The 22,415-nt window shown below is 35.7% G+C and overlaps 5 protein-coding genes across 8 annotated transcripts; 3 read left to right on the top strand and 2 right to left on the bottom strand.

Moving 5' to 3' along the window:
• The first annotated feature begins 362 nt into the window (after nt 1–362).
• LOC110855145 (zinc finger MYM-type protein 1) lies at nt 363–3,471 on the top strand. Its single transcript, XM_022103565.2, has 2 exons — nt 363–1,116; nt 1,174–3,471. The coding sequence occupies exons 1-2, from the start codon at nt 591–593 to the stop codon at nt 2,919–2,921; spliced, it is 2,274 nt and encodes a 757-aa protein (XP_021959257.1). The 5' UTR covers nt 363–590; the 3' UTR covers nt 2,922–3,471.
• A 1,629-nt stretch (nt 3,472–5,100) lies between these two features.
• LOC118436920 lies at nt 5,101–6,631 on the top strand. The gene is made up of 4 exons (XM_035855592.1): nt 5,101–5,994; nt 6,076–6,127; nt 6,398–6,435; nt 6,505–6,631. Exons 1-4 carry the CDS (start codon nt 5,203–5,205, stop codon nt 6,613–6,615), a joined length of 993 nt encoding a protein of 330 aa, XP_035711485.1. The 5' UTR covers nt 5,101–5,202; the 3' UTR covers nt 6,616–6,631.
• A 17-nt stretch (nt 6,632–6,648) lies between these two features.
• On the bottom strand, nt 6,649–13,508 carry LOC118436921. Of its 4 annotated transcripts, none has more exons than XM_035855597.1 (4): nt 12,485–13,508; nt 11,560–11,730; nt 9,336–9,695; nt 6,649–9,081 (listed from the first exon to the last, which is right to left on the bottom strand). In XM_035855597.1, the coding sequence occupies exons 1-3, from the start codon at nt 12,733–12,735 to the stop codon at nt 9,368–9,370; spliced, it is 750 nt and encodes a 249-aa protein (XP_035711490.1). In that variant the 5' UTR covers nt 12,736–13,508; the 3' UTR covers nt 6,649–9,081; nt 9,336–9,367. The 4 variants fall into 4 exon arrangements, with proteins under 4 accessions (XP_035711490.1, XP_035711489.1, XP_035711488.1 ...); XM_035855596.1 differs by having other exon boundaries at nt 6,649–9,695; nt 12,485–12,955; nt 13,255–13,507; XM_035855595.1 differs by having other exon boundaries at nt 6,649–9,695; nt 12,485–12,931; nt 13,255–13,507.
• A 784-nt stretch (nt 13,509–14,292) lies between these two features.
• Nucleotides 14,293–15,813, bottom strand: LOC118437008. The gene is made up of 3 exons (XM_035855748.1): nt 15,736–15,813; nt 15,276–15,490; nt 14,293–14,749 (listed from the first exon to the last, which is right to left on the bottom strand). The coding sequence occupies exons 1-3, from the start codon at nt 15,767–15,769 to the stop codon at nt 14,615–14,617; spliced, it is 384 nt and encodes a 127-aa protein (XP_035711641.1). The 5' UTR covers nt 15,770–15,813; the 3' UTR covers nt 14,293–14,614.
• Nucleotides 15,814–17,547: 1,734 nt separating this feature from the next.
• Nucleotides 17,548–22,067, top strand: LOC118437052. Its single transcript, XM_035855823.1, has 6 exons — nt 17,548–17,658; nt 17,985–18,167; nt 18,237–18,271; nt 18,545–18,778; nt 19,415–19,578; nt 21,935–22,067. The coding sequence occupies exons 1-6, from the start codon at nt 17,586–17,588 to the stop codon at nt 22,065–22,067; spliced, it is 822 nt and encodes a 273-aa protein (XP_035711716.1). The 5' UTR covers nt 17,548–17,585.
• The last annotated feature ends 348 nt before the right edge of the window (nt 22,068–22,415 follow it).

Below are 22,415 nucleotides of genomic sequence, written 5' to 3'. Positions count from 1 at the left end.
GGTACTACTATCCCGCAATGACGAGGAAACATAAACTGGATAACCAGAAACCGATTAGTGATGTGTCGAAAGAACCCTCCGGAGCTCAAAAACGTAAGAAACAGAAAGAAATAGAAGATAAGGATAAAAAATTAAGGAAGCAGGCCGAGCGGTTTTTTAAGTCACCTACACAGCCTCATTCGGATATCTCAGTGGTAAGTTGTGACACTTTCTGAACGATTATTTATTGTAAATATTGTGGTAAAATTCATTAAAATTAGAATCGCTAAATTGAAAATTAATGAAATTATTAAGCAGACGGATTCGCCGGCAACAACTTCAACATCATTGCAAATTTGTGTAGACGATGTACGTTCGGATGGTTCACGTAATCAGGAAGCAATCGTGTCTGCTCAGGTTCTGAACTTTAAAAAAATTATGCCAAGCTCATTTTTTATTGAGCAAAATTAATTTGGCATCAAAGCTGACCAATAAATAATACTGTTCAAATGTATTTAATGTAGATTGATTTTTAAACGTCTTCTCTACCCGTTAAAATTCCTAATGAAAATATTGAAAATAAAGAATTTCTGGCGACCTCCGAAGTCGAAATGGATGCTGATGACGACGCTGCTATTTCATTGTTTGATCCGAGTAGTTGGCCCCAAATCCTGAACGAGGAAAATCGGAACAGAATCTTGCAGTCAGTGCCAAATTTTGAGTCTACCTTTACTTTCGTCCCAGTTAACGGTCACAAATTTTCGGGAAGATATTTTACTGGATCAAAGAAGAATGGCGAATCATATTTTCGTGATTGGCTGAGATTCAGCAAGATTTCTAATAGCGCATTTTGTCTTCCATGTTGCTTTTTCTCCTCCAAATCTGGAAACAAATCACCATGGAGTAATTGGGGGGTTGGAAATATCGGTTTCCAGGATTTCAAACACGCGAAGCGGGGAGTTGAAGACCACGAGGACAGCCTTAGCCATTTCGACGCGACGCGGACATGGAAATGTTTCCTAAAAAATGTCAAGGATCCCACATCGCTAACAGGCACTTGTGTGAAAACCTATGATGAAAACATCAATCATTGGAGATTGGTTTTGCGTGGAATAGTAGACGCCGTACTATTCTTAGGTGGGTAGTCCTCTATCATATTTTACGTCCTAATAATTGATCCTAATATTTTTTTAGCCAAGAATAATTTGGCCTTCCAAGGTGGAAGTCAAAAAATAACCGATCCAAATTGTGGAAATTTTCTGAACCTCATCAAGCTGCTTTCGAAGTATTATGCCCCCTTGGCCGCCCACGTCGATCGCTTACAAAAAAACAGCCCAAGTTATCTTAGTGCCATCTCCCAAAATGAATTTATTTTGCTCTGTGGCCAAAGAATTCGAACAAAACTTGTCAATGACATTAAGGAACGAAAATATTTTTCAATTTTATTCGACAGCACTCCGGATTCCTCTCGACAAGATCAAATTTCTCAAGTTATTCGCACAGTGGAATGCAAAGAAATGGGTTGCCGAGTTGTTGAAAGTTTTATAGACTTTATCACTACGACCAATAAAACCGGGCTTGGACTGTCTAAAGTCATCCAGGAGAAGCTGGAAATGGATGGATTGGACTTGATGGATTGCAGAGGACAAGGCTACGACAATGGAGCAAACATGGCGGGCATCTATTCTGGAGTCCAAGCAAGAATTTTGGAAATAAATGACAAGGCAAAATTTTTACCATGTGCGGCACATAGCCTGAACTTGGTGGGGGTTAATGCAGCGGAGAAAGTACCTCCCGCAAAGCTGATTCTTGGCGACGTCCAAAATATTTACTTATTTTTTTCCGGATCAACATCAAGATGGGATGTTCTTCAATCCAAAGTCAAGCTAACCCTGAAATATCAAAGTAACACAAGATGGTCATCAAAAACCGCCGCCGTCTCTGCATTATATGACCAGTACCCAGAAATCGTTGACGCCCTTACCGAAATTTCAACCTCAGAGTCTTTCACTTCGGATGTGAATGCCAATGCCCTTAGCAGATTGCGGGACATGCTAAACTATAAATTTTTACTTGGAATCACTATTTGGAACCAGATTTTGTTCCAAATAAACATCTGTAATCTCAACCTGCAAGATAAAACAATTGATGTGAGTATAGCCAAGAAGAAATTAAATGTCCTCAAAACTTGGTTGGAGAATTTCAAGGAAACCGGATTTCAGTCATCCGAAGTCTTGGCGCAACAAATTGCCGAAAACATGGGAATAGAGATGTCAAGTGGATTTGAAAATATTCGTCAGGGAAGAGGGATAAATCCACGTTATATGGACCGTTCGGATGCTCTGGTTGCGCAAAAGCAAACCAACTATGAACGATTTGAAGCCGATTTTTTTGACAAATTAATGGAGAAGCTCATTTCCGAAATCTCCCGCAGATTCGACGCCTTTAAGAAGTGCACGGAGACTTTTGAATTTTTGTGGGGTCGCAACCTTAAAGAGATGGAAATTCAAGAGAAACAAAAATGCATGCAGGATTTGTGTCATGAATATCCTTCCGATTTTTCCGGTCCTACATTTTTAAATGAAGTTCAGAGTCTGGAGACCACCATATCTGCATTTAACGAAACTGGCAGAGACCTTGCTCAATTGGGACCCATGGATGTCCTTAACATTCTTTACGCCAATGGCTTAGCGTCTGCCTACCCAAACTGCGAGACAGCACTTAGGATATTTCTGACTCTGCCCGTCTCTGTTGCGTCAAATGAGAGGTCGTTTTCGAAGATGAAAACAGTCAAGAATTACCTAAGGTCGACAATGGGTCAGGAGAGGCTTAACGCCCTTGCGTTAATTTCTATTGGAAGAGAGGTTGCAGATGATATTGACTTCGATGAGGTGATTAATGATTTCGCCTCCCAAAAATGTCGCAAAATTAAGATTGTATAACCTTGAAGTACGAGATAGAGTGGTCGAAGTAGTAAATATTCTTTAATAAAGTCATACCTTTACTAATTTGGACGTCATTAATAAGCTTATCATCATATTGATCTGATTTAGCACACAAGTTTAGAATTAGAATGTTATGCATAAACTCATGGTAAATTATTAAATGGGGCCGGGCCAGGAAAAGTTCCCAGGGCCGGGCCAGGCAAGTTTGGGCACTGCTTACCTGTAGCTTAACGTAATATTTATTGTGTAAAATATGCACCCATTCTTCATAACAAAATCTGGGTCGGGCTTTGCTGAAATTATTTTTGGTGACGTTTTTAAATTAAGCATTAAATAATTAGTTTTAATTACATAAATATATAACCCAAATTAGAAGAAGTGCCTGCTAAGGTTACTAATGTAGTATTCGTACATTGTTACTATGCACAAACTATATTTATTTTTAATAACATAATGCATTTATACACAAAATTAACAAATATGTGTATAAATTGCTTATTAAAGCTTATTATGTGTGTATCTTTAGTGATAACAAAACTTCAGAATATCGCCGACCTAATAGGGAGCGTCCATAAATCACGTGATCGATTAGAGGGGGGGAGGGGGTCTGAAATTTGTCACCAAGTATCACAGGGGGGGGGGTAGATGGTCAGATGTCACGTGACATGAGTAAAGTTTTTTTAACTTTTGTATATGCCAATAAGTGTCATGAGAGTTATACACGTTTGTGTATGTAAATTCTCTTGGCATACCACACGCACGTTATATAAATTTGATTTTCATTTTGCATATTTAGAAACTTGCTTCGACTTATATTCTTGTCTGACTGGCGTATTAAATAGTTATTTACACATGTGTGTAATGTAGCTCTAATTTGATTAATGATTTAAAAATATTGTTATTTCGGACAACATGATTTAATTTGAGCATCATAACCTGTCACGTGACCGGTGGGGGGGGGGAGCGAAATTATCACCACCGATCATCAAGGGGGGGGAGTGGGTCAAAATTGTCCAAAAATCGATCACGTGATTTATGGACGCTCCCATATTTATTTGCAAAATTAACCGCCCTACCCTGAAGTTCCACAATTTCGTCACAATAAAGAATTACGAATATGTGTACGTGCAAGTTCATAGAAAAATCTATTAGGTTAAAGTGCCAGTTTGTATCGAGTTATGTAAATATTTAGCAAAATATACTTATCAAATCAATCTTGCAACTTACAGATACATACCTAATCATAAGTGATATTTAGCCGTACTAAATGTCAAACCTGGAAAAAACGAGTCACAAGGACTATAAATTTTCTAACATAATTTGCGTATTTGAATAAAAATTAAAGCTTGTCAATACAATTTTTCGGAAATTTTAACATAATAAAACCAAACTTGTCATGGAAACGTTTCCATATTCATCAAAACCATCGCCCAAGTCCATATTTCTGTTAGACCTCAATCCTACTTCGATTCCAACCAATTCACAATCCGACGTGGAATCAGCGCTAATCCAGTTTGGCCAGATTGCCATTAAGGAAACTCAATTAATCGGGTATCTCCCGTTAACCGTGGTATCCACAGATAACCACAATCGCAGATTAACCCTTCGCTTCATCAGTGTCCCATATTTGTGGACGATTTTTATCGTACTTGCCCAACTCTATGGGTCCCATGCTTTCGCGACGTCATTGTCACAAGACGTATTTCACCGCTTGAACATTAGTCTCGTGACGGAGAAGGCGTCCCTAATCGCCTCAAACCTTTTCACGGTATGTCTTCGCACGTGTTCACATTCATTTAAACACTTAAAATGTACAGAATTCAGAAATTATTCATTCATGATTCCATAAATTTATGAATATATACGAAATGAGTGAATAATTTTCAAAAAAAAATTCAAATTGACAAACTACATATTTATTGATTTTATATTCATTTCATTATTCATTTTATATTCATGAAGAATGAATAATTTTATTTTCATTTTTCATTTTTCTATAACACACTCTTCATTTTATATTAATTTCATTATTCATTTTATATTCATGAAGAATGAATGAGGAATGAGTAATTTTTTTCATTTTTCATTTTTCTATAACACACTTACACATGGCATATTGGGAAGTTCATCTAATAAAGCGAATTTAAGATAACACGCAAAATGAATGAATGTAAAATGTAAAATGAATAATGAATCAGTATGCATCTTAATATTTTAAGTACAAGTAAACATTGTAAGTAAACGAATATGAATAAATTTTTTCAAATTTTGCAAATGAATGCATATTGAATGTACCAATATTTTTGAACAGGTATACCTCACCATCTTCAGGGCACTTTGTGGGCTAATGTTCTACAAAAAGATAACCTCATTCTGGTCTGAATTCGTGTCCGTGCTGAAAAATGTTGACGCGATCTCGACCACTTTAAAGTCACCCCGATTTATCCAGATTAAGTCATCTATCCGAAAGGATTTCCTTGTGAAATGTGTTTTTGCCTCTTTATCCCAATTATATTTCATGGCAGCGATTATTTTTAGTACGACTGGACAAAAGATTGGGTTCAAATTGGAACTATTTATCCGAATTGTTAAAGCCTCAATTCCAAATTTGACCATGCTTTTCCACATTTTGGTCACGATCTGGGCCACATTTCCGCTTAAAGTGGCAAAAGGACTCTTGCAGAGTTTGAAGGATGAACTTACCGCCGCCGATAAGGCATTACTATCAGAAAAATTACTTTGTATCAATATCGAGAAATGGGTCAAAGCTTATGGCAATGTGGCATCCTTGATGAAAATATATTCCCGCCATTTCGGAACGTATTTAATCCTGGAAATTGGCAATAGTGCAGTGCAGATTTTGTGTCAGACATTTTCCGCCTTATCCTGGATACTGATTAAGTACTATGGTCCCGCGGTGATGAGAATTCCACCAATTTTGACCTCAGTAACGATTATTTATCAGCTTGCGAGCGAGGCGGAAACCGTGACCGAGTTGCAGGAAGATGTTTTCGAGTGTTTTGCAGGATTGGAGGAAAAAATTGAGAGAAACGAGAGAATGAGGGTTAAGGTGTGGATAAAATTTTAAATTTATATGGTTAATCAATTGAAATTTCTAAGTTTGATTGTTTTGGTCGCCACATTTGTTTAGATTAATTCCCTCTTGAGAAAGATGGCAATGAATCGCCTTCAAGTAAAACCAGGTAAAACAATATGTACAAAAATTTGTACGACTTCTTGCACTCTTAAAAATCATATTACCCTATTGGAAAGGAGAAACACTGGGAATTCTAAATTCTTATTTTGTAAAGTTAACTTATAAATAGAAAAGTTTACTCTGGATGTAGTTTAGTTCATTTAAATTGTTCAGCGTGCATAGATATGTGCATATTTGCATACTTTTCAAAAGCATACCATTATTTTTAAAAGTGTAGCTTTTAATGTTAACTGATATTGACTTAATATATTTACAGGGAAATTATTTGTGTTAAACCGAAGATTAATTACTTCGGTAGGTTTTTCAAAATTAATTTATCCATATGTTGAATTTCTTTTATCCAAAAAGTTGAAATGCTTGCAGATTTTGTCCACTGTAATCACATTTATCGTTGTTCTGATTCAATTTCGCGACGGGGAGACTACTGCAAATAACGCAGGATCGAAGATGACCAGTTTTGGACCAAAGAATTAAATATACTTCCAAAAATGACACTGTTTAATTGAATTCAATTGAATGTGAATTTATTTCAGCAAATTTTTAACGGACAAACTATCAGCATTCAGCAAAATTATCGCAAAATTATAATTGGTTTTCTCCAATTTTTGATATGTTGCAAAGTACGGCAAGAGTTTTGTTTAAAGTTGAAATCGACCCCCCTTAATACTCAGTTTTTACTACAAAATTGCAGAATGGTGAGATTCCCGCAGAAGGTTTATATAATTATTATTATCCATAAAATGATGAATTATCATGCAGTATTAGAAATACATATTTACATATCGTTTATGTCTTAAATTAAGGAATTTCTTGCAACACAATTTTATACTATTAGATATGTATGAGTTTTGAATATTCATAATTGTAATTTTATTATAATATTAACTTCCGTAATTTTGGCATTTTCAAATAAATATGTACGTATGTACAGGCCCTAAACTGGGGGTGGGCAAGCAGGGCAATTGCCCGGGGCGCCAGAATGAGAAGGGGCGCCGGTAGGCGCCCCGCTAGGCACTAGATATAATTGATAATTTGGGTGATAGCAGAAAGTAAGCACATGGCTATTAAAACTTTAAATATAAATGATGCAGCATAACAATTATGAGTATGATTTCAAAAAATTAATGAATTTAAAAAATGGGAATGGCAATATTTAATGTATCATAATTTGATACTAAGTACATCCGACGATCATTAATACTTTCTTCTAAATATTTTCTTTCACCAGGATAAAGTACTTCGTTGTTCATAATAAATATTATTATTCGATTTTTCCATTTTCCATATGCACTTTAGAATAAAGTTAAAGTCTGAAATTTTAGAAAAACTTTATAAACGTTCCGATTTTTATTTAGTCAACCTCAAATGCATTAGAAGCTTTTCATGCATTTGTTTTGTAAATTTGTAATTTCATCAAGCCGTTCGATAGATATCCTGCGCCAAAATCCAACATATTAAATTCCCATTATTCTCATAATCCACCAAGGAAAATTTTGGCGCCGAAAATATTTTACAAATCTTTTTCTTTCTTCAAGGCGAACATAATGATCTAGTTTAATTTCACTTTTGAAATACTTGCCGGATTCCTTTGTCGAATCCTATAATTCTTACTCTTAACAAAACTGGTCCATGAAATTACCAAGAGAGTAGGCTCCATTTTTTCAAGTACTCTGCAAAATTCAAAGCCATGGGATAGTTGAGACAGCTCACCTACCCCAGTTGCGTAATTCCGTACGCCTGCAAACCCATTGTTGGGATTACAATTGTAATAATTTTAAAAACAAATAAATATTATTTTGCGCATGCATTTGAAGTTTCATCAAAATCATTATTTTTTAAATGTTCAATTAACTGGATTACGACACTTAATTTTCTGCCATTTGAGCCATTACATTTTTTTGTACATGCGCCGCGTAAACGCCTATTACAAGTTTTATGATTTTTTAAAATTTGAATTTCAAAAAACGTTTTCATTTCCCAACGTCAATTTTTTTATATTTTAGTCTATATCTTTATATCTTGGTCGCAAATTGACCATCAACTTAGCAGAATTTAGCACTATCGTTTTTCAAATTTCAAAAAGTTGGGAAATTTTAATGCATAAATTAGATCTTACTGAAAATAGAAATACAATGATATAGGAAAGTATATTGTTTTGATGAATGGTTTTTAGTAATTTGAGAGAAAAAATTAAAATAATGAATTTGAAAATTTGCCATAATTTCGCCAAAAATTGAAATTTCGAAAAATAGGTATTGAGCAATATTTTTTATCCCATAAAGAATGTTTGAGAACAAAATGTTTGAGTGCGATCGGAGATTTTGATGCGATTTCCATCGGAGTACTTGAAAAAATTGAGCCAGTGCGGCGGACATAAATATGGACAAACTTACATTGGAAATGGTTTAATTGTGCTTAAGATAATAAGCCATGTCTTTGCAACGAATTTTAAAATGGCCATTTTGGCGCATAGAAAAATTCGCGAGCGCCGAAGGCGCGAGGGGCTTGGGGCGCATCAATAAGTTTGCCCACCCTCGTGGGTGGCCTAGTTTAGGCACTGCGTATGTATGCATACATAGTTAAAAATTTTATATAACAAAGTGATATTATGTAAATAAGTTGCAAAATTGGGTAAAAAATAAATACGTACGTATTTAGCTTTAACAACAAAAATACATAAATAGTGACTTAAATTACCTTATAACTTTTAACATATTCATCCAGGATTACTATTTCAATGTTTGAAACTTCAAAGATTCAAAAAATATTGCAAATTGTACTCCTTTCTTTTTGTTGAAACTACACAATTTTCTCCATCTTGTGATCTACTCAACTGTAATCCGCAGATAGCTCGCAATTATCAATACAATGAAATACTTAAAATGTCCTCAAACAATATTGTCCGAACCAAACTTAAAAGAACTACAATTATATCTAAACCTCCCATAGAAAATTAAAGCACACTCTTAAAAAGTATGTTACCCTTTTGAAACTTAAATTCACTCTAAATTCTGAATTGAGCAAACTTCACTAAATCCATGGTAAGCTTTACCCTTTATCAAGTTACATACATAATTACTCTGGAGTAAGTATAATTTAGTTAATATAGAATCCAGACTTTATTCACTTTTCAAAAGGGTCTCATCATTTTTAAGGGTGCATTTGCAAATTTATGTAGCTACACATCCATTTACCCGTCCTTCCTTTAGGAAAACACGTACGCATTTCAATTTCCCCAAGTTTCTGAAATCTTTCTAAAAACGAGGACGTCCAAATTACCCGTGTCTCGAGTATGGTTGCCCGCCATCCTTCCCGTAATATCCACCGAGGCATAAATCTTGTACCCGATCCGTTTCATGCCGTAGATCAGATAAGCCACGAGTTGTTTGGCCGCAATGCTTTCACTCTTGTTGCTCGTTAGCCAAGGAGTTCCGACCAACGTGATCTCATCAGCGCCGTAGTACGTTCGATGACCAAATATCCCACGGCCCCACCCATTCGTCACGACGGTTTTAAACGCGTCCACAACTTGCGAGTTTGGCGGCTCAATCAACCTGTAATTACATAAATATGTAGAATGATGAACTTCATCAGATGAAGTACATAATTCTATTCTTAAGAGCTTCATTAATCATTCATATAATAAAAATATTCTCGCAACAAAATATATGTTTAGATACCTGTTGATATTCATTTATTGAATTTGAATAGAGAATTAGCCAATTATTCATTAATTATTCAACACTTCATGAATAATGAGTGAATACTTTTTTCAAAATTTTTGGGTGATTGAAAATTAAGTAAATATTTTCTCAATTCATATTCCTGAAGAAAGAGTGAATAATTTCATTCTTTATTAATTTTTCCAATGTTAATACAAGGAGAATATTGAGAAACTCGGGTAATCAGGGTAATTCCAGAAAACTGAGTAAGTATCTACCTAGTACCCGCAAAAGTTCTGTTATAAGATTTCCCGGGTAAATTAAGCAGGCAAAACATTTTTTTAGAGCTTTGTACTATATTCTGTATTTCATTGAAATCTCCATGCTTCTGTCTATCAGAAACCATGCTTCCAAGTTTTTTGTCACCTAAGGTGCCAAAGTGACATACCAGGAGAAACAATATGTTGCAATTTTTCAACAAGATTTTTGTAAAAAACAAAAATCGTCATTTTGCAATTGTTAAACAAAAGTCGGAACTGATCGCAAGATGGTCGACCGTACCATAAAATGATCCCCTAACTCTGGCAGTGTCGAGGACCGAGATAGAGGTGGAAGCAGAAGGTAAAAAAGGTCACCAAAATTCACCAAGTCACGAAAAAATGGATTCGTCCAAATCCATGCCGAGCCCTAAGAAAATTTCCCTCACAGATTATCGGATGAAGTAAAAGAAAGTCTCGAGCCCTTCAACTAAACCTTGGACTTATGTCTTCAAGTCATGGGGAGAAACACATCCTAACCACTCGCCAAGTAAAAATAGACCCATTAGAACTCTTAAGCTGATCATGCGGTACGCGCTTTTTGAAATGGAAACGGATATTTTCAACAGATGATCCCAGCTTTATGGGTGAGTCCAAATAAAATAGCAAAAATACCGTTTCTACACCCCATCGGTCTAGACTATTCGTAGAAATTTCAAAAATGTTCACCTTACCCACCATTTTGGTTTTACGATTTTTTGATTGGGCATAAGTTGAATTGCGCCGAAAAAGTGATTTATTTTCCTCTGGGGGTGAAATTTCGTGCCAAAAATTATTTGTTCAAGTTCCTGAGGGAATTGTGGAACCACTGAACCAATACCTATTCAAAAGCATGGCCGTTATATAAAACAGGGCTCAGATCCTGTTCATGAGGCCAAGACGGTAATTGGGTGGTTGAAATCCAAAATTCCTGACTCCATTTCGGATCAAGAAAAAAATTGATTGTCGCCGAACCTCAACCTGCTGGAGTATGGCATATTTTTCAAACTTTAGCTGGATGTATGTACTAAACCCCGTATAAGTTTGGAATCCATAAAAAATTCAACGGTATAGAAATGAGGCCAATCCCCGCTGGAACGCGTGCGTACTCCGATCGAGTGGTGGATACCAAGACTCCGGGCTCGTGTTCCCTTATGCGATTGACATTTTGAAAAGTGAATAATGTTTCCTACGCGAAATTTCATTGGCTTTTCAGTTCTGGACTTATTTTTTCGAAATTCGATAAACTGGGTTCGCTACAATGAGTTTTTCTTATAACAGTTCTTTTGCGGGTACTGGGTATGTATATATTTTTAAATTATGTAAATATGAATAAATGAATAATATTTTCAAAATTGTCAAACTGAATGAATTTTGAATGAATAAATATTTTTGGGTAAGGTATTCGTATATGAATTTAAAATAAATTATTTATATCTCAATTTAAACATTTCACCAACCTGATTCTCGAAGTCCTGTTAAAACTCACGACAAAAATCTCTGCCTCTTGGTCGGGCTTGGCGAACTCGAAGAACATGGTGTCTTTATCGTTATCCTTCCGAGTGGGGTCAAAACTTTGCAAAAACTGCCAACCTTGTCTCGCAAGCTCGAGTAAGATTGACGCGAGGAGTCTGAAAAACGGTAAAAAAAACTTGAATCAATTTAATGCCTGAAACGTTGAAAGTAGCAAGTTTTTTATTTTAATAATAAATCAAATCCAATTTTTCAAAAGTCGAAAATTCAATTTTTCGCATTACGTTCTCATCTAAATAATCATTCATTTGAGCAAAACACATACTTCTACACTGGCAATGAAGGTACATATTTGTGGTCACGGAATTTATTATTCCAATTATGTATGTGGTGAAAATGGGTCACAATTTAATTAAGATGAAATTTGTAAAAAAACTGAGCTCCAAATGAGCACGTTTGAAAAAGATAGTTGCATCCAAAGAGGAGAAAACACACAGTAAGTTTGACCAGTGTGCAATTGATCAACTTTACTGCGCATTTTCTCCTCTTTGGATGCAAATATCTCTATATCAACCAGAGATCATATCTTTTCTAAATTTCATACCATCTAATTAACTTTATGATCGACTGACACTACATAATTCGGACAAGATCGGAAAGCAAAGATACGCTGGATGTGGGCCGTTCATAAATTATGTAAAGCAAAAATCTTGATATTTTAGACCCTCCCACCATTCTCCCCATTTACACGTGAGTCACGTGACGTGACACTGAGACACGATATACTTGGAAAGCTAGACACCCCTCTCGCGCTACATAATTTATGAACAGCCCCTAAACCCAATTGTTACTTAAAAATGGATTAAATACATAGTTGCTAAACTTATTGGAAACTTAATTTTTAAAATTTACCTGCGTCCAGCAACCCCGTTACTTTGCTTTCCAAACCACGGTGCACCAACTAAGCAAAATTCGTGTGCACCATGCTCCACAGACTCGTTAAAGAGACCCTTCACCCAGCCGGAAGTAATCGCTTTCCTGACACAATCTATTAACCTCTTTGGCACCGTAGGCACTCCATTTACTCGGATCAAATTGTCCCTGGAAAATTGGATGGAATATATTCCATCGAAATTTTGCGAATCCACGAAACCGTGTGCCATATTTTGTCGGAGTAAATTACACAGTTAAAAATCTAATGGATTTCTCGGTATTAAATTACCTCCCACGTGGTACTGAGATAATACCAACGCGTAAAAATTTGATGCCGATGTGGGGACGCTAAATGTGTATTATTTTACAGTATTACTCATTAAATCCCAATTTGGCAGAGTTATGTTTATACAGATCGGAACACCTCTGGATATTATTAATACTTTATGTCTAAGAGTGCACTCTCAATAATTTTTTGACGATATTGTTACCGGCGGAGGTACTATGCAATTCCACCGCTCGGGTAATAATTTTTCACCGAAGGGTAGCATATATACAGAGGCTAAATCCTGCTCAGCCCCCAATGTCAACGCTCAGGTAATAAAAATATTACCGATACCGGAGGCAATTTCCTACCCTCAGAAGACAATTTGTTACTATAGTGTTACCACGCGGTAGAGTTGTATAGTATCTCCGCCGGTCATAATTTTGTAAAAAAATTTTTGAGAATGTGTAGATAAGCCCAGAACTGATAAAGTTATTATTTGGATGAAATAAAATTTGGCACTGGGAACACAGTTCTTCACCACGAACGTTTGTTAGAAGAATTTTTTGCAGACTCGTATGTTTGTACGTGCATTTCGTCAGCGATCACTTTCACTATTGATTATTTATCAAGTGATTACGTGATTAAGTGACTCACTACAAATTAGAGAGTCCCGTCATCTGTTTTGTGCAACATGTATTTTCTTTACTACTAATGAACATGTCGAGCTATGTATGTAAGTACATACATCCGAGTGCAACCCAGAAACCCGACTTTCTCTTCGTTTCATTTCTTCGCTACCGGATGTTTTACCAACAAGTGCTATGGTCTCGTAATAGAAAGCAACATCTGTTCGATATTGGAAGTTTCTACCATATGCGGAACAGGTTTTGCATACAATTTTACATTCACAGCTTTTAAAGCTGTGAATTATAATAGCATTCTTCATACAAAATAGAATATTTTTTCGTTCGATGCTGTGGGGCCGTTCATAAATTATGTAAGGTAAAAATCGTGACCCCCTCCCCACCTGTAACATGGGTCACATAAGTAACGATGTCACTTGAACCATAGACCTCCCCTCTTGCTTCACACAATTTATGAACGACCCTGATGTACAGGGTGGTTTAAATGTCTCGTTAAAGTGGAAAATTTTTCGAAGGGAAATGCCCCTAAATCTCTATTAGTTAGGAGGATTTAGGATTAAGATTGTTATTAATTTTATCAAAGCTGATAGTAACAAAATTCTTAAAATGCTGAATTTACGCGACAAAATTTCGGTAGCTAAAGGAAATTTATGATTTTGTTCGTATTTATTAAGGATTTTCAATTGTGGCGAAATATCTAAATCACCTTGTACATACATGTTTAAAATGTTTAACCCCCGCATTGGCATCAGTACATACATATATGTACATAAATATGAAATTTTATTACCATATATGTATGTATGTAGTTCTTATGTACGAATTAAATTATATCGTTTTTGTTTAGAAAAATAAATATTTATTATTATCCGGTAATAAATATATGACAAGTCGCTTATATAGGCACGCATAGTTAATGGCCATACAATACATATGTACATATACATCGATGATAATGTCCAATTAGACAAAAATACCTTTAAACCTTGCCAAAAAATCTGCAACATTTCCACGACAACCCGCATATTTTGTAATGCAATCAATTTTATTTCCTTATTAAATAGTTTTAAGATTTGAATAAAAAATCTGCTTAGATTTTTAAATCGCAGAATGGTTTTAAAAAATCCTTCAAAAGTATTGTTTTCTTTAAATCTCAAAATCATTCCAGGTCATCAACAAAACAAAAATTTTGCAAACTTATCCATATCTTTGTCTACAGCTGCAAATACTCCACATTTTGCCACTCATATCGTTTTCACAAAAACAGGTGTACCCTGGACAGCATTGCGCGTTATTTGCATAGCTCCCACATTTCTGGTCGGGGCCTATGCACTGTACATACATTATAGATTTTCTTAACAAATGGAGCTTAATTTTGGCCAAACTAGTGTCAATTCATAAAAAAAGTTTATGGCACCATCCCCCGAAATGCACGATGGTGGAGATTTTTGCATTCAAAGAGGAGAAAATTTCCCAAATTTTACACTTTCCAAATTTCTGCGGGTTTTCCTTTCTTTAAATGCAAATATGTATCTAGGCCAAGCGTCCTAATTAGGAGATTGTCTTCCGCAAATTTTAGACTAACTAAAATGGGGTCACCCATATACATATTACGTCATTAAGAATTCTCGATTTTAATACCCACCCATCCAACGTAAACATTAAAGGATAGGGAATTGTAACACGGGAAAGATGAGAAGATCTAAGGCACCCACCCATTAAAACGATGACATAATCGTAATATATGGACGTTCCCAATTTTTCGATTGAAACTAGTTTGCCCCAAAATTAGGCCATTTTCAGTAAATCAATAATAATTCCAGAAATTTTAAACATTTAACCGAAAATGTTAACGTACGTTCGGAACCGTATTTCCATTCGTGTAACACCTCGCGTAGCCTTCGGAGCGGATATTGTTGGGATACATGCAAACGCCCCCATCGTCGTAGCCGATCTGTTGGCAGCACTGGTTAATCCCGTCACCTCCATTTCGACACGGTTGGTCGCAGCGGGGCTCATTGTGACGAAGTTTAGCTCCGCATGATCCAATCAGTGCCACCGTTATGAGTCCGGCTGCAGGTACAAAATTAAAGTAAATTAAGTTAGCAATGTGAGTACATAATCATTTCGAGTTCGTATCATTAACAAAAAATAAGGTGGACAAGTTCGCAAAAATTTTGGCTGGAGAATTCTTTCGCGAACTCAAATGCTAGTATTCAGTTTGAAATTGTTTTCAAAATTATGTTGACATGTGATGAAAATCCCGAATATTTCTTAAAATTAAGTTATGACATTTTTTTTCTTATGTAGTGATTTACCAAAAACTCGGCTGCTTCTATTAAGGGGCAACATATTTGTTTTTCGAAATTGAAAATAATCTTCGGGTCGCAAGGTTGGAAAAGATCTGGTTGTCCAGGTTGACGAAATGTGTCCTTTTATATCAACTTTTTATGTAAGTTTTAAGTATAGGAAGCTACTAATTGAAAAATATTAATTGCTTGGATACATATTAATGAGATGCACATATTGTAATCGCTAGTTAAAACTTCTGTATTCATTGTGCACCTTGGATCACGACCCGGCAAGAATTATCCCATGATTACGAAATTGATCTGTGGAAAACCCTCGAGGATGATTCCACCCCCCCCCCCGCAATTCTACCCCTATCGATTCCACCCTTAATAAATCCCACATGTACGATTATACCCTGAGTTAGATTTTGACAAATACGCAGGCTCAAAGAAATATTTTAATTTCTGTATGCGACATGTTGGCGAATTTGTTCGGGTTCATCTTCTTTGTGGAAATGATGGGGTGGGCAAGGCCAGGTGGAATTGATGGGGAAGATTGATCTGGCGGAGTTATCTGCAAATCGGCCCAATTTATTGTGAGCTATACATAATGATGACACATTTGCAATGTAAATTTTAGGTACATATGTATTTACACGATTTGAATACAAAGTAAACCAGGGAATCCCTAGCAGAGAAGAAATGAAGTGACATTAAGCGATTTTTATGAGATGAGTATTTACGACTCGCGTAAATTACCTTTCGAGATAATCCAGGTTTACCCGGTCATTAAAAAATTACTAAGGTAGGTACATACACGAATTATCTAAAAAAACGAGATAAGCATACAAAATTTCCCCAAGTAGAGTTTTAGTTAAGTATTGTGCAAGATACAAATGTCGAGAATTAAATAAACTGTAAATAAAAATAAGTGAAATTTATTCAAGGTTAAGCTAAAATGGGGATGACACAAACAAACGGTAAAACTTATCCAACCGTTGTGCAAAATTCATTCAAATTTGTGCAAAATTTGTCCAACAGGTGGAGTTTTTTACTTACTCTCGTTTTTTCATCACGGGGGTAAAATCCGTGTGGACTTTGACTCCCAATATTTTTCTCCCACAGGGCCTTCCAACGGAAAAATAAGCGTCACGTGATTCCTAATTTTTGGCTTTATCATTAGATATGTATAACCCGCTCGACAATCACTATGTACTTTGAAAAAAGGCTCCATTGTTAGAATTTGAGACTAGTTCTTGAATAGTTAATGCATAATTACATAAACACGCTATAAAGACAAGGATCATTTAAAGCAATACAAAGCCGACATAAGCTTCTTTACAAATAATGAATGATCAATGCAGATCATTGATTGTGTCAAAGTTTAATCTGCACGTAAAATTTCGCCTCCACGGCATAAATGAACTCAATTATATGTGAATCTAACATTGAAATCTTTGTCAATCACGACACTAAATATTTTATAAAACTAGTTTGTGTAAAATTTTATTGAGTAGTATTTATGTTTGTATAACGTGTGGCGGATAGAGATCAATGTGTGCTCGTTTACAAAAAAATACACAAAAGGCTGGTGTGCAAAATGACCTTGTATGCAAGGTGTCTCTGTATGTTAAATGCGATCGGAGAGAATTTTGTATGCAAAAAGAAATTACGCAAAGTGAATCTGCGGGTTAAATGCGTCCGGGGATAATATTATATGCAAAAACCAATTATGCAAAGTATGTAACTATTGCATGTACCACGACAAAAAACATTATCATTTATAACTTATCACAAATCACGCAAACAGTTGTTTAGTTATGACATTTAAGTAAAATAAGAAACAAGTTGCCACAGCTACGTACCTAGGCAACAAGATGAAGCCAGTCGCCCTGTCGATTTCTCTGGTATTTTTACTGCTTGGGATTTCTGGACAAGTTAAATCCTCAGGTTTTTAGTGCTAAATATGCACAATTTTTCATGCATTAGATCAAGCGATACCCAATTCTCTAATATTAATCAAAATTATTAAAAACGTCTCTCCGTAAATTACAAATGTTCTCCTCAAAGTTTTCATTATTAAGCCTAGTATTCACCTACTTTTTTTGGGGAGAAATTTTCGACCGGAATATTTCGGTGATAAGTTCGAGATTGGAGCGACAACTAAAATATTTTACTGAATAATTTCTGCCTTAAAAGGCCACGATATTCACCTCTCATAAATACATATGTATGTATTTATCTTGTTACATAAATTTCGTTCCTCTTCTTTAAAGCAACCAGTCAACCTCAACCCGACGCTGTTAATCCTGGCACGAATGGAGAAATCGCTTTCAAGGGCAAATGCAGCCCAACGGACAAATGCAAATATGCCAACGTGTCCTGCATCGATGGAATTTGTCAATGCAAACAAGGCCAATTTTTCACTGCGCTCATGCGCGACCAGCAGGGTTGCTTTGGTTCGTGAGCATAATAAGATTTTGTATTATTTCCGATGTTATTTTGAAAATGAGTTGAATGATTTTCAGACATTGTGCAAATCCACAACATTGCCACGGTTGAGGTCAGGGTTTCAAAAGTTTTTAAGTTTCGCTTTTGATTTTGATATATTCGGTCCACCCTATGCCTATGGTTTGATTTTTTAAGTCAGAGACTGACCGCGTTAAGATTTTGTATAAAACAGTTTCTTATTTAAAAAAAATCATACCATAGTGCTCTTGTAGACATTAAAAATGAAATTCATGCCGACGTACATATACCTCAATTGCAGCTTTTAGTCTCTTATTCCTAATAAATATGGTAATTACAGATAATTTTTACATAATTATCTACGTAGGACCATCCCCGGGTGATCATTAACCAGACATGTCTTCAGTCTCCAGAACGTAATAATTCATGTCGATCCCCTTGTTACACGGGATTACTAGTCGACGTCATTCGCATGATCGACAATGAAATTAAGAACTTGGAAAATTGCACCGTCACTGAGATGGACTCAGTCGGGACACTTGACACGAGTAGTGACCCACCCTCGTGGAACACGGGATTGATGGCAATCGTGGCGAAAAAAGTGAGCACAAAAATATCTCCATAAATTGCGATGCGATAAGCTAATCCGGTGAAGGTATTATTTCCGATTTGGTAGTAAATTAGTACCCAACAGTAGCATGTATTAAGGGGCTAATCGTAAACCCGTAGATAATATCACCCTAAATGAAAAGCACTGCTGCTACTTATCTCCAGATTCCACCATTACATATTAAGCAAATATTTACAGACCAATAAAATATGAAAGGTTTCCTGGCAAATTATTTTATATTATTTGTTCAAAAACCAAATAACCTCGAAGAAAATTTTCCACCCAATTGAGACTTTTAATATTTGCTTAATATGAATAAAGCGTGCTGATTTAATTCGTCCCAATGATAGGTTTTTTAATTGAAGCAAATATTTGACATACGATTTCTCGCCTTAATGAAGAAAGGTACAGATCATGTCCTAATAAATATTCACCTGCTCAGAGTTACAAGTTTTCAAATCTTTTAACGAAAAACAGGGGCACATTAAATCAACACCCTTGAGCCTTATTTTCTGTGATTATTTATATGCATATTACCATTCGAAAGAATTGCAACTATGTATCTACAGCGAAACTAACGCAGTAACCAACTCAATTAATTTTTTTTTGCGTTTTTACAAAATTTAGCAAACGGATCTCGCCCTGGTGCCGTTCAATGTTTCCAAGCAGAGGCCAGAAATCAAAACAATTTTGGATTACTCCAGCCTCATAATCCGCAATCCGCATCAAAACACGTACTTAACCATCGGCCTCCCCCACTTGTCCAGGGCTAACTTACTATATTTTTCCATGTAAATGAACCATCGGGGCTTCCGCGGGTCTCACAGACGCCCATGTTTCACAAAACTTGTTAAATCCATACATATCTCCAACATCGGATGCTTGTGATTTTTGTTTCTTACACTCTTAGAAACTGGGTATTGATCTCTGAAAAATTTTAATACCGTCGTGCTGGTATAATCACGCAATCACGAATGGGTATTAAAATTTTGCGAAAAATCAATACCACGAGCTTGTACGTGGAGAGTATTAACTTGTAATACCGAGTTGGTAAAACATCAATACTGACTGGTACAGATTTTATACCACGTTTACCCAGTCTCAAATCAGTCCGGTATAGATTTGTGCGCGAGATTTGCAATGTAATCACCTCACACTTGCAGTTGCAAATCGTTCTCTTTTTAAAAATAAGCGCTTCTAAATTATTTCGGCTAGGGAATTATTTGAGGGGAAGAAATTGACTATTCCGCTGGAAACTTTGACACGTTCTTATTAAAGGGTAAGCTTAAATTTATTTTTTCTTTTCGTTTTATCTTTTGCTACGTATTATATTAATCGGAAGGATTTTTAAACCACCAATTTCGTCATAGTGTCTGCTTTGTATTAATTAAATTGTTTTATATTTAGCGAGATCATCAACTTAGCCAATTCCGAGTTCCGGTCGTGCATATAGGATTCCGGATAATTTTAGGTTGGTGAATACATTTACAAATCAGAATGACTATTGAAATTAAATTAGACATGTGTAGATATTCTAAAATATTTCAACTAATTGACATTTTGCTTATCACTTATTTCAGTTGGATATTTCCTATCGAATTAGGAGTAAAATAACTTTAAATTGAAAAATATATAAAAATAACTGCCTCAAAGTGTGAATTATTTACACAATTTATTGTTTAAATTAGACATGCACCAAGTACCGAAAAAGTCGACTCGGCCGAGCACCGAGTACTCGGCTATATTTTTGCCGAGTACTCGTTTCTGCTCGTTTGCCGAGCACAGAGCAAAGCTCGGCAATCGAGTACCTAGTAAGGCTCGGCCACCTAGTATATTGGCAAAAAGATCATCAAAAAAATCATTGTTTACATAATATCAAGTAAGTTTGATTTTGATTGCAAAAATCACATGATGGATAATTTGAACTGCGCGGTGTAAGTAACGGGTAAAGTGGTATTGGATGCATATAAAAATTTAAGAAATACTCGGCCGAGCACGCAAAAATACTCGGCCGAGTCCGAGTAGTGAGAACACGGCCAAAACCTGCCGAGTACTCGGTGCATGTCTAGTTTAAATTGCTTGTGCGTTTAGAACCAGTCAGCTCAACTCTTCCACATTATTGTTTGTGAGCCAGTTTCATAATTAAGTTATTCCATTATATTCCATCCAGTTGATTTCCATTTTTTGTAAATATTTGTCATTTATAATTGGCTGATTTGTAATTTTATCAAATAAATAACGTTAAAATCAATACCAACCAGTACTAAACCGTTATTTTTCATACTGCATGGTATCAATCATCAATACCGTATTAAGTGTTTTAATACCGCTGTGTCTTAGGTTGCTACCCTTCGGTATTAATAAACAATACTACCACGAACAAAAAGCAATACCGCAAGTGACGTTTTTATACCGTAACGGTATAAATCCAAAATAATACCGCTTGGTATTAAATCAATACCAAAACGGTAGAGTCACATATGAATACCGCGTGGTATTGATCTGGTATTGATTTTTCTAAGAGTGTATGCAACATCGAAAACTAACAATGGAACCTTTATTCAAACCATACCGGGTATTTTTTAACGAGATAAATCACAAAATCAAGCCAGAAATTTGGAATCGGATAGCATTTATGTGTGTATCTTTCCGTTGAATGGCCCTTTCGAAAAAAATATTGGGCAGCATAGGTCACGCACCCTCCCTTGTTTTGTCCCTGTGGAGGCAAAGCGAGAGAAAATTTCCCAAAAAGTTTAAACATGCCGGGAATATTGTTCTTCAAAGGAACCATTCAACAGAAAGTGGCATGTGATTCTTAATTTTTGACTTGATTTTTTGACATAACTCGTTAAAAAATCCTGGTGTATCTTGAAAAAATGTTCCATTGTAAGTCGTTTTTGTCCTTTATTTAGTAACTTTATCCGAAAAGTAACCGTGTCACCTGCAAAAGTCAAATCTTGGCAGTAACTTCAGGTGCGTTGGTTCTTGATAATTATACTAGAACGACATTAAAAATAGGGACAAAATTTAATCCACAAACTATAGTATGTATTTGGGAGCACATGCGTTTGAGAGACCTTGGGAAGCCCTGCAATGAACATTTTCAAAATCCATAAGAAAAACTAATTTGTTAATTTACTCATGAAGGATCCACCTTTTTACCAAACTGGGGCATAGTGAGAAGCTCTTGAACAAATGGTTTATTCAGGGGACATCATTATGGTCCAAGGAGAAGCAGAAGACGCCATACACGCCAACCGCAGAGTGTCATCTTTTGTAAAATTTGGTATAAAAGTTGTATTATGCATTCTACTTGCTGAATAGTTGAAATTTATAATATCGTCTAAATTTCAGACTGGTTTATGAATAAATCATGATTATATAGACATGGTATAAATACAAGGATCATTTAAAGGAATGTGTCTGCATTGGCAAAGCCCAGAAATTGCATTTGTACATATACATATCCCTCCCTGCAAATAATGAAAGACCAATTCATAATTTGTCCTTGGTTGTATCCTATCTAACCTTAATAAGTATTCATGCGGATCTAACTTGTTGTCAATCACGATACTGCATAAATAAATAAGGTATAAAACTACGTATTACGGAAAAAGTATTATTTCCA

This window comes from Folsomia candida, unplaced genomic scaffold (genome assembly GCF_002217175.1).
Source record: "Folsomia candida strain VU population unplaced genomic scaffold, ASM221717v1 Fcan01_Sc011, whole genome shotgun sequence".
Lineage (NCBI taxonomy): Eukaryota > Metazoa > Arthropoda > Collembola > Entomobryomorpha > Isotomidae > Folsomia > Folsomia candida.
The sequence above is the reverse complement of the archived record's forward strand: the minus strand, read 5'-3'. Positions and strand labels throughout refer to the sequence as shown.

Excerpts from the sequence above, each read along its gene's own strand:
- LOC118437052 (XM_035855823.1), top strand. The coding sequence starts at position 17,586 with ATGAAGCCAGTCGCCCTGTCGATTTCTCTGGTATTTTTACTGCTTGGG. Across the intron at positions 18,272-18,544 it reads ACAACATTGCCACGGTTGAG|GACCATCCCCGGGTGATCAT; the intron begins GTCAGGGTTTCA and ends TTATCTACGTAG. Across the intron at positions 19,579-21,934 it reads AACTTACTATATTTTTCCAT|GATCCACCTTTTTACCAAAC; the intron begins GTAAATGAACCA and ends TTACTCATGAAG.
- LOC118437008 (XM_035855748.1), bottom strand. The coding sequence starts at position 15,769 with ATGTTGCCCCTTAATAGAAGCAGCCGAGTTTTTG. Across the intron at positions 15,491-15,735 it reads TAGAAGCAGCCGAGTTTTTG|CCGGACTCATAACGGTGGCA; the intron begins GTAAATCACTAC and ends TTGTACCTGCAG. Across the intron at positions 14,750-15,275 it reads ATGGAAATACGGTTCCGAAC|TGCATAGGCCCCGACCAGAA; the intron begins GTACGTTAACAT and ends ATGTATGTACAG.
- LOC118436920 (XM_035855592.1), top strand. The coding sequence starts at position 5,203 with ATGCATATTGAATGTACCAATATTTTTGAACAGGTATACCTCACCATC. Across the intron at positions 6,128-6,397 it reads TCGCCTTCAAGTAAAACCAG|GGAAATTATTTGTGTTAAAC; the intron begins GTAAAACAATAT and ends ATATATTTACAG. Across the intron at positions 6,436-6,504 it reads ACCGAAGATTAATTACTTCG|ATTTTGTCCACTGTAATCAC; the intron begins GTAGGTTTTTCA and ends AAATGCTTGCAG.
- LOC110855145 (XM_022103565.2), top strand. The coding sequence starts at position 591 with ATGGATGCTGATGACGACGCTGCTATTTCATTGTTTGATCCGAGTAGT. Across the intron at positions 1,117-1,173 it reads AGACGCCGTACTATTCTTAG|CCAAGAATAATTTGGCCTTC; the intron begins GTGGGTAGTCCT and ends ATATTTTTTTAG.
- LOC118436921 (XM_035855597.1), bottom strand. The coding sequence starts at position 12,735 with ATGGCACACGGTTTCGTGGATTCGCAAAATTTCGATGGAATATATTCC. Across the intron at positions 11,731-12,484 it reads AACGGGGTTGCTGGACGCAG|ACTCCTCGCGTCAATCTTAC; the intron begins GTAAATTTTAAA and ends ACCGTTTTTCAG. Across the intron at positions 9,696-11,559 it reads AACAGGACTTCGAGAATCAG|GTTGATTGAGCCGCCAAACT; the intron begins GTTGGTGAAATG and ends ATGTAATTACAG.